The sequence below is a fragment of the Pseudophryne corroboree genome, chromosome 2 (genome assembly GCF_028390025.1).
Source record: "Pseudophryne corroboree isolate aPseCor3 chromosome 2, aPseCor3.hap2, whole genome shotgun sequence".
Taxonomy (NCBI): domain Eukaryota; kingdom Metazoa; phylum Chordata; class Amphibia; order Anura; family Myobatrachidae; genus Pseudophryne; species Pseudophryne corroboree.
In genome coordinates, this window is record NC_086445.1 from 355808997 (window position 1) to 355823099 (window position 14103).

At 43.8% G+C, this 14103-nt stretch overlaps 1 protein-coding gene across 16 annotated transcripts in view; it reads right to left on the bottom strand.

The window, feature by feature from the left end:
• MCF2L (MCF.2 cell line derived transforming sequence like) overlaps positions 1-14103 on the bottom strand; it is a 648156-nt gene that overhangs the window by 101969 nt on the left and 532084 nt on the right. For all 16 annotated transcript variants that reach the window (XM_063953143.1, XM_063953132.1, XM_063953130.1 and 13 more), the window contains 6 exons: positions 7280-7394; positions 6570-6689; positions 4327-4518; positions 3808-3999; positions 3563-3722; positions 3308-3384 (listed from right to left, as the gene is read on the bottom strand). In XM_063953143.1, the coding sequence (XP_063809213.1) occupies positions 3308-3384; positions 3563-3722; positions 3808-3999; positions 4327-4518; positions 6570-6689; positions 7280-7394 (856 nt within the window). The remainder of the gene's footprint in view (positions 1-3307; positions 3385-3562; positions 3723-3807; positions 4000-4326; positions 4519-6569; positions 6690-7279; positions 7395-14103) is intronic.

Consider the following 14103-nt stretch of genomic DNA (forward strand, 5'->3'; position numbering starts at 1 on the left):
CTGTTGCAGAATTAGCGCCTTTAGAGGTTCTGAGGGAAGACTTGTGTAAAAGAACTGTGGGGGTGGGCATCTCTTGAATGAGTTGGCGTACCCGTGAGAGACCACTTCTTGCACCCAGGCGTCTGAAGTGGTCAGAGTCCAGACATGCGTGAAGTGAAGAAGACAGCCTCCCACTCTGGGGTCCTCTAGATAGGCTGCGGTTTTGTCAGTTTTGCAGGAGGCTGACGTGAAGCTCAGGGTTGCTTGGTCTTGGGCTTAGCTTTAGTGGCAGAAGCCTGTCTAGGGAAAGCCTGACCCTTTGCTTTTCCCTGAGGGCGAAAGGTATGAAAATTAGAATTCTGAGCCCGCAGAGTTGGTGTGGACGGGAGATAGGCAGTCTTGGCTGCAGCTAGTGCAGTCACAATTTTGTTCAATTCTTCCACAAACAAGGGTAGAAATTCCAAAGTTTTCTTGGAATCAAGGTTAGCCTTCCTTGAATGGAGGCAGAGAATGCGCCGTGCCAGTACAGACGTGGCAGACGCCTTAGCTGCCAATACTCCTGCATCAGATGATGCTTCACGTATGTAAGCAGCTGCTTGCCGTATAAGACCCAAATATGACATTCAATCCTCAGAGATATCTGAGGGTAATTCCTCCTCTAGGGCCTGTAACCATGATTCAATTGCTTTTTCAGCCCAGGAGGCAGCCACGGTTGGTCTGGTAACAGCACCGGTTAGAGAGAAAATAGACTTAAGACAATTTTTAATCCTTCTATCAGTGGGTTCTTTCAGTGAGGCAAGCGTAGTGACAGGTAGGATGGACATCTTAACATGACGTGCAATATGTGACTCTACCAGAGGGAGAGCTTCCCACTTAGCACAATCCTCTGCACAGATGGTGTAACGGGAAGCTAAACCTTTACAGTAGAAACAGGGAACTTTTTGCAAGGTTCCAGTCTAATATCCATAAAATGGTCAGAATGAGGGAATTCAGAATTAACAATCTTTTTTTCGCTTAGAAACATCTGTTTTCTTTCCAACTGGCTTAGGCTCATCCTCCGTGAGTTGAAGGATGTGTTTAATGGCCTCAATGAAAGGGGCCACCTCCACTGTGCTGGGAGAACCCTCTGTAAGGATGCATGAATCAGTGACATCCTGCCCTTCTTCAAAATGAGAAAACAGATTAAACACCATGCGCTGCCAATATTGTGTATGCAGCCAACCACTAACACTAGAACCTTCACAAAATTCCAAAAATAACTAATACACAAGAAATTGGAAAGTGATAGGCGCAAATCACATGTAAATAGGTCCTTACATCTGATATAGATGAAATAAAGTCCCCTTGCAATCCTTTAGTGGAGTATTTGTGGATGTCCTCTATAATGTCCTCCAAAGTGTAGTCTATCTTATATAGATGAAATAAAGTCCCCTTGCAATCCTTTAGTGGAGTATTTGTGGATGTCCTCTATAATGTCCTCCAAAGTGTAGTCTCTTATCTCAAGCAAGAAGACAAATCATAGGGCAGACCAGTTTGGAGAAAACGGGACAACAAAATTATTTCACAAAACACTCACAATATTTAAAAGAATACAAGGCATATATCCACAAACAAAGGTGGGTATCAAAGGGTGCTGACAGCTGGAAACGAATTACCCTCCCAAAAGGAACACTGGAGAGTCCGGACTTCTACAGCGTATCGGAAGGGAAAAAGGTCATCCAAAGAAGACAGCTCCACCTCTCCACACCTGGCACCACTAGCTTGACGCGTTTTGGACACTGTGGTCCTTCATCATCCTGCCCTTCTTCAGCTGAGGACTCATTGTGTGATATAGCAGTGGACTGAGAGGAAAGGGTCCGTGTAGTTGAATTAGAGGACACTTTAGTTCCGGGTAACATTCTCTGTAATGCTAGGGACATTTGGGCTAAACTCTGAACCGTAGTATTCAGTGTATCCACCCAAGGTGGGTTAGCCACCGGGACTATATTACTGTAGGTGGTGCTAATAGAGGGGGTCCCGTAGAGGGAGTTAACCGATCCAATTAGATGCCAAGTAACTGAGTGAAAGAAGCACATGGGGGTTCTTGGGTAGGTGCTGGGGACGTGGACTGGGCAGGAGGTGTATAGCAGTTCATACAGAGTCCATCCTGAACCACATCCTATGCAGTTAATGCTGCAGAGCACAATCTACATGACTGCAGAACTGGGGTGTCAGGCTGTTTGCGACTTTTACCCTTTGTAGCATAGCTATAATAATATGGAGTCACCCACACACACAACAGTATACCAACAAGGGTGTGGTAGCCTGGTATAGTATGGGACAACGTTTAGCAATAACACTGAAACTTATAAAAGATTACCCCTGAAAACACCTGGTCCTTTACAGGGTAGAGGAAAAGGACAGGGATAGATATAAGTATATGTAAAGCTGAAGAGACAAATATCTGACAGCAGACACGTGCTAGTGACACGTGCTAAGTCACATACAATGCGGAGAAATACAATGGTATAACTGCAATGAGTACTTTATCAACTACTCAGCTTTGTTTGTCAGCAGGTAGTATATTAGTGTTGTAGAAATCTGGCTCCGTGGAGACGGTTTTACAGGGAGACTGGACCCAGTGTTCCTGGAGACCTGGCTTGCTTGTACTAGTATGGCTGCTGGAGTCTCTGAGGGGAGGAGGGAGCGGAGCTGCAGCTAAACAGCGGGAAGTCCATGTGGACTGGTGCCTAAAGGTGGACTGGTGCCCAAAGCTGGACTTGGCGCTTCCTCCCCTATGCTGGCATTTCAATCACTGATACTGGGGAGCCGTAATAATTAATTCCTGTGCCCTTATATTCCTGGGTGGTCTAGTGGAGTCCCTGGTCAGTGTCAACGTCTGTCTCCCGGAGACTGGGAGCCTCTTACCTGCTCCCTGATGGCCGGCCACGCAGTCCAGGGGTTACCAGCAGCAGCGGCGGTGCTAGACGCATGTGTGCGGGCCCCGCCGCAAGTTCTCGGGGAATGTTAGAGCCTGTGTGCTGGAGTCTAATAGACATCCAGCGCTGACAGGCTCAGTGTAAAAAAAGAAACAAATGTAAGTAAAAAAGGATTGGGCCTGTAAATAGGTGCATCAAGCGGCACCATACAAAAAACTGACCTACTTGAGCATGGGGGTGGGGTTATAGTGAGAGGGCCAAAAGCATCCCGGGATATCTGAAAGGCTTAACTGTATGGTGCCCAGGAGCTGATCCTACCACCTATAACCCCAATGTTACCCCTATGGAACCCGAAGAAGAAAAATGTCATTATAACACAGAAACAAACATAAATGTATAAGCTAACACACCTTTGTTCTGCGATAGTTCATCCGCCTTTGAAGAACACTTTCCACACTAGTTCTTTGCTCTGAGGCCCTCTGCAGACCTAAATGAGAGACATAACCCTATTGTGAATGACTACCTGGGAACAGCATAAACTGAACTGTATTTACCTCTTCAGTCCATAGAAAATTGGGGTTTAGCTTTTTTTATGGAAAGAAAATCAAAGGAAACTGCAATACATAGCATCATGATTTACTACATTGACAGTTGTATGTATTTACCCGGAGAAGAATTCGGGGATTTGGACAGTGCTTCTGGTCTAGGTGCTACAGGCTGTACGGGACGAGTTTGCTTAGCTGCCAGCTTTCTAAGGCTTCCTTTCCTCTTCTCAAACATCTCTTGCATACTTTGCTGCTTCTGGAACACCTTGTGAACATGGTCCTGTTGTGCAAGAATGGGTTAATTTGCCTGAATGTAATCATTTAAAGAGGAAAATGCTAACATTACTAGATTATGGGCAACGTACCTGTAGTTCCACAGTGAGAATTGCTTCATACTGCAGCACAACACTGTGCAAGTCTTTAATGGTGACTTCAGTGCCACTCTCAAGGAATCTTTCAATCTCTTGCAGTGCTGATTCAGCTCCATCCTGGGACTGAAACTTATCCACGGGCTGAGAGGCCAGCAAGTAAATTCCCTCATCACACCACTCCATTGTCTGCCAAGTGTAGACAAGACAGGCGGATGGTGAGAAAGTAATAACATCATACACACAGAACTCCAGTGACATGTAATTAATATTAACTACCACCTAAAGATATGCCTGCTATTCTGCCCAAATCATATGCAGATCCAATTGAACTTCTCCATGATTTACCTAAATCAATCTCATACCAAGTGGTGACCTCCTATATTCTGTCTTTTTAAAGTGCTAAATATCTGTAATGTCACGAAAAGTGGGATTGTTAGCAGGTAAAGTCAGTGTTCATTACGTGTATCAATTAGTACAGCAAATTTGCTGCATTAGGCGATAGGTGTCACTAACCTTTTCAAGGCATCGGTGAAGTTCTAAAGACCTGTGAAGTTGCTCACGTCTCTCCTGAAAGTGACTGCTAATGTTTCCACACAGATGATGAAGCTCGTTACATTTTGGAAGGATGGAGTCCACCGCGTAGTGATTGCTAAGGATGAGATGATCACCTTCTCTTGCCAAAACCTGTGCTGACTGTATCACTTCCTAGTGAGCGAGAGAATTTCTATAAGAAGGTTACCATTAAATAACGCACTTTCATATCTGCTGGAATTGCAGGATTTTGGTCATGCATACTCATATCCATTATTGCCACTTTTGTTTTTTTTAACCTAGTACTTTTTATTGTGATTTTGTAAACAAGTACAAAAAAACAAGCAAAAGACAAAAGAAACAATGTTACATCAAAGTCTGCATGAGAGTCCAATTATTGTCAGCGAACTAGTATTAAAGAAACTCAGGTAATGTGATGCCAAACTAAACATACAGATGTGTCCTCACACATCTCTGTCAATTTCACAGCCATGCTGTGGCGTTTCCGCATTGCAAATGCATCGCATGCATACGCTCCGCCATGGCTGCTTTTATATGCAAATGGCCGCGGGCGCGTTTGCAAGCACAACAGGCATTATATCTATGGGTAGTGGGAACATATACTCCCGTTACCCGTCCTCACTGTGAGCTGCCAGCCTCTTACTCCCGCTGCCTGACCGTTTCCGCCGTGCTGCTCCCGCTCGGGTAAAGCTTTAGTAGGAGCGTGCGTACGCACGAACGCACGCACGCACCAGCAAAAGCCACGGCATGCCTTTTCTTTGTACAGCGATGCGTTCAAGAAAGATGTAGAGCGGCACATTTGTAGGGATGGATTCTCATAAATACATCTCACAAATGGTGATTCATAGGTATCTCACACAGGAATAGACAGAGAAAAATAACTAGCTGGAGGTGGAAAAAGCTGGAAGACACAAATTTTCTAAGAGCCACCGGTAAATTGTCATTAGTAAAACAATTACACAACTCAAATCAGGCCCAATGTTCTCTACTGAGGTCAGTGGTACACCACCTATCCCATTTATCATGAAATTGATTCATTATACCTTGACTTAGAAATAACTGCCTTTCATGGTTAGCCACATCATTGACTAGGGCCCGCCACTTAAGGGGGTCAGGTGGATCAGACGCGGACCAGCTCCTAGCCACCACCATTTTTGCCATATTTACATGCATGCAAGACTGGATGGGTGGTGCGGATGAGCTAACATTTGAGTTTTCCCCCAGCAATCCAGTGAAGCAGATGGTCGGTGGAGAGGGACAGGAGTGACCAGAAGCAAGCCACCCACAGTGCCACTGCACTGCACTCTAGTCTCCTTTCTAGAATTATTATTTATTTGACTTATTATTACCACCGCTTATTTATATATTGTATATGTATTCCACAGCAGGTTACAGAATATATTTGCCCATTCACATCAGTCCCTGCTCCAGTAGAACTTACAATCTCTATTCCCAACCACATGTACACTCACATATACACTAGGGTTACTTTTTATACTTTGGATTGGGGGATAAACAGAGTACCTGTTACATACAGGGTGGGGACAACATACACACTCAGGGCTGTAAGGCAGTAATGCCAACCATTACACCAGCCGTGCTGCTTATATCATTATTGGTGTTTCAGTGTCACAGTGCCCTGCAGTGACGGGCAGTCAAAGGTCAAAGTTGCCAAGGTTGGAGATGAAGTGACAGAAAAGTACCTTCTAGCATACAGTACTGTAATGTTGATGGTGAAGGAAAGGGTGACACCAAGACAACAGGCTTGGGAAATGAGGAAATTATGTTGCTAACGGGGTAAGAGATCTGAGGCAACTTGATAAGGTCTTTGACATTTTTAGCTTTATAAGAATGGAAATTCTAACAATACAACTGTTGAAATAAGGCAGTAGAGAGAGGTTAAGGTCGGTACAGGAGAGAGAGATACTTGGATGTAATCAGCATAAAGATGGTACAAAGTGATAACAACTGAGGACTGAGAAGAGAGCCTTATAGGGATACAACAGATAGTGGGAGTGGAGAGGAAGATGTGCGAGACATACACACACTGAAGAAACAGGCCTGAAAGGCAGAAAGTAGACAGGAGAGAACGGTGTTACAAAGGCAAATTAAGTGTGCAGAGGTAGAGGGTGACCAACGAAGTTGGAAGTGGCACAGGACTCCTAAAGACTGAATACAAGAGTTAAAGTTTGCGGTTCTCTCACCTGGGACTTTTCCTCAAAGCTGCAGAGGTCCTTCAGGATGTGTTCCACATGGGAGCAGCTGTTCCCAACATCGCTAGATGGCTCTAGCCTCTCAAAGATACTGTCCAGTGTGGTCTTGATCTAAATAACAAAAACACATGACCCTTCACTATAAAACAATTTTTTAACTACAGATGACGGGATATAACAGAAGGATATAACATAAAAAGCACACAAAAAAATGAGTGTGCCAGAAAAGGGTTCCTGAGCTCTTTTTCATATGATGAATTAAATGATACCATTTTACTTTTAATCAGATCTTCATCCATACAATGTGGTGGGGATGCCACCCTGGGAAAGCCTGCTGTTATCAGACTGCCATTACTCACTGCTATCTCTGACAGCGTGGAACAGACCGTAGTTTCAGAGGGGCACAAATTCATACACTCACTCTACGGAGCAAAACCAACCTGGTTTTGCCTTCTACATGATTTCCACTTACAGGCAATCTTGGGCAAAATGCTGGACCTTGGCAAACTCGGACCCTACTACATTTCCCCTACATGTCAATACTGTATTCAATAGCTTTCTCTCTCAGTAATTGGAGTAAATGTGGGGACTCATACAGATAGGGCACATGGAGCGAAGTGTGCTCAGGTAGGATAGCTTTTACAACTCCTGCATCTTAAACATGGAGAAATAGTTACACTTAGTAAGTGTAGTAACCTCACCTCTCGAAATTTCAGCTCAAAATGTCGCAGTTGCAAGCATTGCTCAAGCTTTTGTTGGTGTTTGGTCCAAAACTCGTCAAAAGCAGTTTCTGTTTCATTAAGCTGCATGATAAGCCTGTAAGAAAACAAGAAGATTGGTGTCAGGAATGTATTGTTCTATATTGCAGTCTGTTGAGGCAAACACATAGGACGGAGCTATTACAGGGCAGCAAAAGAAATGTTGTTTTATTTTGACAATTATCTAGTTAACACTGAAGAATTGAGTGTTGGATACCAGTTCACAATTATGTGGGTTGCATAATTATAATATTCCTTATTAAAGGAGGCCCCAGATAGAACAATCTCTAACTGAAGCCTTAAATTACAAAAGTAAAACTGGTGAGATTTAAATGGAAAAAAAAAAAAGGAAAAAAAAGAGGCGTGGTTAATGAGTTGCTTCAGGATTGTATTGTATTTACTGAAAAGTGATACAAATGTATTTACTTACATAGTTTCATATTAAACCATTGACAGTTGTTAATTTGGGTGAAGACATGGTATACACAGAAGTATTTCGCATCGATGATGATAGGCGAGACATGAGATGGAGAAACATTTAAAGAGAGCTCCAAGGTGAGGGTGGCTTGGGTGCCAAGCTGAATGGCAGCAGCGCTACTGAGTTACGCACTTTGAAGCTGTATGCCTGCGATTACACCACTGCAGCTGGCGATTCTGACCTGAATACCATCTGCAGATCCTCTTAATGCAGTGGTCTGCTAGGAGCCAGATTTAGATCATTCCAGAGCTCCCTGCATATGGCGAGCTGGAGTGTGTCTCTGTTGGTGAGGAGTGCTGGTTCACTACCTCACTAACTACATTCACTAGATGGCTTTCTGGACCATCACCACAGCATATGCTGGAGGCTACTTGTGTCTGGTGCAGAGGCCTCTGGCCGCAGTCCTAGTAACACGAGCAGCGGGAAGTCATTTTGGAGTGCGAACGCACCCAGAGTCTATAGTCTCTGCAGAGCCGAGCCATCTCTCTGGAATTATACAGGCAAGTAATAGATCCAAGCTAGAAATTCCATAGCAAAATGGCGCAAGATTATATGCTTTTTGAATCTAAAGCATGCTGATGTTTCCATTTCACAAGAAACACATTTGGACGATTCTGAACACCTTAAACTATCCATACTCAAGCAGCGCGATGTTTCATCATATAAGTCCAAACCTCATAGAGTTGCTATTTTTCTTTAAATCAAATATTTTTATTGTTTTCCAATAAACAGAAAAAAAAAGGTTAAACATGACAAACACAAATACAGTATGTACATTTCTTACAGACATTGGCAGAACAGGAATGTGACATGAGTAAACCTGAGAGCAATGTTAACACAGAGCCCTCCCCGCAAGGAGGGGTCTACATTAATGAAGAAGCACACATTTCTCAATAGAACATGAATAATCTATATAGAGATAGTCCTCTATAGGAGCATACTTGCAAACATGACTATGGGGGTCATTCCGAGTTGTTCGCTCGCAAGCTGCTTTTAGCAGCTTTGCACACGCTAAGCCGCCGCCTACTGAGAGTGAATCTTAGCATATCAAAATTGCGAACGAAAGATTAGCAGAATTGCGAATAGACACTTCTTAGCAGTTTCTGAGTAGCTCCAGACTTACTCGGCATCTGCGATCAGTTCAGTGCTTGTCGTTCCTGGTTTGACGTCACAAACACACCCAGCGTTCGCCCAGACACTCCTCCGTTTCTGCAGCCACTCCCGCGTTTTTCCCAGAAACGGTAGCGTTTTTTCACACACTCCCATAAAACGGCCTGTTTCCGCCCAGAAACACCCACTTCCTGTCAATCACACTCCGATCACCAGAACGAAGAAAAAACCTTGTAATGCCGTGAGTAAAATTCCTAACTGCATAGCAAATTTACTTGGCGCAGTCGCACTGCGGACATTGCGCATGCGCATTAGCGACTAATCGCTCCGTTGCGAGAAAAAAATACGAGCGAACTCGGAATGACCCCCTATATACAGGTATACAAGGAGGCAGGTTGGTGCATGGTGAAAATAACGAGCTGTTAAATATGCTACATAGAACAGAGATTAAGAGGTGGTTTCATTATGGTTAAATGTAAAAATGAGCGCTAGATAGTTAAATAATTAAATAATGATGTCATTATAATATGTAAATGTATACATTTACATATTATAATTACATCATTAATTTAATTATAATTATTTAATTATCTAGCACTCATTTTTACATTTAATTCATTTATCAATATTATTGAGATGCTTGAATTACAATACAAGCGCGAGTAATAAGCCTTTCTTGGTTTCAGTATGGTACCAAGAGTTCTTCCAGCGGCCCCACACATTATCATATTTCATGGGATATTTATGTTTAGTATATATAAAATGTTCATGGGAAAGTGCGGTGTTAACTAAGGCAACCCAAGAAGGAGATAAGGAAAGGTCATGGGCCATCCAGGAACGCGCTATACACACACAGAAAGTTATTAACATACAGGCGAAGGTGGGCAGGGAGAGAATCCTGTAAATCGAAGCCAAATATACATATATACGTGATTTCAGTAAAGAAATCTGTATACCCGTGTGACGTATGCAGGTTGTTATGTCATCCCAAAAGGTGGACCACCTATGGGCACATCCAGAGCAAATACCAGAAATCAGCATCTCTAGCAGAGCACTTAGGCAAGTATCAGATGCCGATCCTCCAAACTGATTTGGGGTCCAGTAGACCTTATGTAGAAATTTAAAGGTGGATCTGCTGAAATCTAGCATAAGCAGTGTCGTGCCTTGGGGAAGCAAGTATATGATGCCACTCTTCATCATCAATTGTGCCCAGATCTAATACCCATTTAGCACGGAGAGTACACAAGGCATGAGACCCAGAGGAGAGGAGGGAGGAGTAGAGAACAGAGACTTTCTTTCGGCAGGGCATAGTATGAACCAGCTTATGAACAGGGGTTTCAGATAGTTGCGCAACGGAACTGTGCAAATAAGGCATGACGTAGTTGTAAATATCTATAAAAATGACATCTAGGAATGTTATGCGTAGAGGACAAATAATCAAAAGTGTGGAAGACCCCATCCTGATAGAGTTGATTTAAAGCGGATACCCCAAAAGAAATTCAGCCAGAACTACCATTCAAACCACGGGTGCAGGCATCCCGACACTGGGCCTAATTCAGACCTGATCGTAGCAGCAACTTTGGGCAAAACCATGTGCACGCAGAGGGGGCATATATAACATGTGCAGAGAGAGTTAGATTTGGGTGGGTTATATTGTTTCTGTGCAGCGTAAATACTGGCTGCTTTATTTTTACATTGCAATTTAGATTTCTTTTTTTTGAAATAAAGTTTTATTGATTATATAAGCATATAAACATATAGATACAACGTTGCAACAGTAGAAGGCATATAAAGAACAAATGAGATATTATAATCAGGAGGGGGGGGATTCAATAGATCTATCAATAAACAGTTGTCGCGCCTGCCTCCGTGTAAACAGATCTCCCAAACGTTACAACTATCCATTAAAGTTAAGGGAAAGGGTGGGAGAAACAGAGGATATGAAAGAGGGAGGGGGAGGGGAGAGAAAGGTCGGCCAGTCCGAGCTACCGATAGATGCAAAATTCTGATGTAAGTAAGGTCCAGTCATCATCCCCATTAGTCAGCATCCAGCATGTAGGATGAGTCACTACGTAATAGATGTTAAATGGTTGTCAATGGTGGTTCAGCATTGAAATGCAAGGTCCATGGTGTCCATGTCTCGATGAAAGAGAGTGGGAAGTCTCGAAGAGAAGCTGTAATTCGCTCTAACTTATATGTGAACCAAATTGCGTTAATAGTAGCGGTCATAGTAGGAGGGGCCACAGATTTCCAGTTGGACGCCACTAGACATTTGGCTGTGTTCAGAATATGTTTAATTAGGACACGTTGGTGGCGCGAGGTGTCAGGAATGGGGCGGGAAAGTAGTGAATAAAAGGGTGAGTCCGGCACGGTTAAGTGCGTAACTTCTAGAACCAATTTGTGAATTTGTCTCCAATATTGACGAATTATTGGACATGACCACCAAACATGCAATAGGGTCCCCCTGTAACCACATAGTCTCCAGCACTCATCCGAGCACGTTGGATAAATAGAGTGTAATCTAGTGGGCACCAAGTACCAGCGATAGTACAGTTTATATGAGTTTTCGGCTATGCGAACTGAGATAGAGCTCTTAGTAATTTCCTGTCTAATATCCTCCCATTCCTCCACGGTTAAGGACTCTCCCACCTCCCTCTCCCATGCTAGTTCGTGACTCTCCTTGGAGGGGACACCGTGCGACAGTAACACTCGGTATATGCGTGAGAGGAGTCCCTTCGTTAAGCGAGAGCCGCAACACCACATTTCTAGAGGGGTAGCTACGGTGGGGCTGGTGGGTTTAGGGAGTGTATTGTGGAAGTGTCTAATTTGTAAAAATTGGTAAAATACCGAGTGAGGGAGCGAGTAGCGGGATTGTAAATTTTCAAAGGATGGGAATGAGGAAAGAGGGGCAATGTCTTGTGGGAAGAGAATATTGTGTGTTGTCCAATGATGAAATGCAGCATGATTATTACCCGGTGGGAATTGTGGGTTGTTCCATAAAGGAGTTAGGTAGGGGTTGTGGGATCGGAGTTGGTAAAACCGAGTGCAAAAATCCCACACTGACAAGGAGAAGCGCACCGTTGGCAAAAGTGAGGTAGAGGCAGGTCGGGAGCGGGATGGGGACCACAGTAGGGTTGCGAGTGAGAACATACGAAGAGAATGTGCCTCAATGCATGTCCACGTTCTCTGTGCTGGAGGTGAGTGCCAGAGGACACATGTAGCTAGGTGTGCGGCTCGATAGTATCGAGTAAGGTCTGGTACGCCAAGACCGCCTTCCGAGCGGTGTTGTTGTAACAGCCGTATCTTAACCCTTGGTTTCTTTCCAGCCCATATAAAGCTGGATATATCTCGCTGTAGGTTCTTTAATATTTTAACTGGGATGTGTATAGGCAAGGTTTGCCATAAGTACAATATCCGTGGTAATAGATTCATTTTGATTGCTGCTATGCGACCAAACCAGGAAATAAATAATTTGTTCCAGGCAGCAAGATCTGTTTTAATTTGAGATATCAGCCGTGGGAAGTTGGCAGCATATAGGGATGAATAAGATTTGGTTAGATAGATACCTAGATATTTAAGCTTAGTATTTTGCCATTTAAAGGCAAAGGAAGAACGTAGAGTGGTGATATCCTGTGGGGGGATATGTAAATCTAGGATCTCTGTTTTGTCTGCATTGAGTTTATAGTTTGAAAAAGAACTATATGTAGAGATCTCCTGAAAAAGCTGTTGTAAGGACATGTGTGGGTTAGTCAAAGTCAGGATGACATCATCTGCATACAGAGCGATTTTATATTCATGGTTGCCCACCAGAACACCTGAGATATTGGGATTTAGACGGATTTTCGCCGCCAGTGGTTCCATAACTAGGGCAAAAAGTAAGGGGGAGAGTGGACATCCCTGACGGGTGCCATTGTTGATAGGCAGGGGCGAGGATGTGAGGCCATTAACCAAAATTGACGCTGAAGGATTATCATAAAGCGAGGTGATGGCATTATAAAATGAGCCTTGGATACCGACTGCCTGAAGTGTATGCTGTATGAATGGCCAGGCTACCCTATCAAAGGCTTTCTCCGCGTCGAGAGCCACCACCAATGTTGGGGCGGCGTCCCGGTGGGAGAGATGAATGAGATCTATAAGGCGCCTAGTATTATCCGCAGCCTGTCGATTGGGGATAAAGCCTACTTGATCTGGGTGTATCAGTGCGGGGAGGTGAGGGGCAAGTCGGTTTGCTAGGATTTTAGCGAATAACTTTAAGTCTGTGTTCAATAACGATATGGGTCTATAGTTCTTTAGCTCCATAGGATCTCGATCAGGTTTGGCAATGACTATAATATTGGCTCTGGTGGTCGCTGCATCTAAAGTGTTCCCCTCCATCAGCGAGTTGAATAGTGAATGTAACATGGGGAGAAGGGCCTGGGAGAATTTCTTGTAATATATAGCAGTATATCCGTCCGGACCCGGTGCGGAGGAGCGACGGAGCTGTCCGATTGTGAGGAGAATTTCCTCGTGTGTAATAGGATCATTGAGTAACTCAATGTCCGTTGTGGATAATTTCGGTAATTGACAAGAGGAAAGATAGTGTTGGATATTTGTTATATAATGTGGGTCGGTAGTGGTCTCAGAGGGGAGGTTATAGAGGGAGGCATAATATTCCTGAAAGAGGGAAGCCATCACTTTAGGGTCGTTTGTTGCGGATCCGTCAGGACATCTTAATGTCAGAATTCGATTGCTCGTGCGTTTCTCACGTAGACGCCTAGCCAACAGTGTATCTGCCTTATCCGACTTTTCGTAGAATTTTTGGCGGATCCACAATAACGATTTGATCGTTTTCTTTGTGAGTATTTGGGTTAGTTGCCCTTTCAGGGCAAGTATCTTTAAATATAGTTTACGTTTGGGGAAACGCTGATGACGGAGTGTCATAGATGCTAATTCAGTCTCAAGATCTGCGATCCGCTTAGACTCAACTTTCCTCTGAGTTGACGTAAGGCTAATAAGGAGCCCCCGCAATGTCGCTTTGTGAGCTTCCCATAGTATTGTGGGCGATATTTCAGGGGAGACATTATCATTTAGGAAGTGGTGAATCGCTTCCTCTATTCGAGTCACATTATCAGGCTTAAGGAATAGGGACTCATTGAGGCGCCACTTGCGAGAAGTCGGAGGTCTATGGGGATAAGCAAGA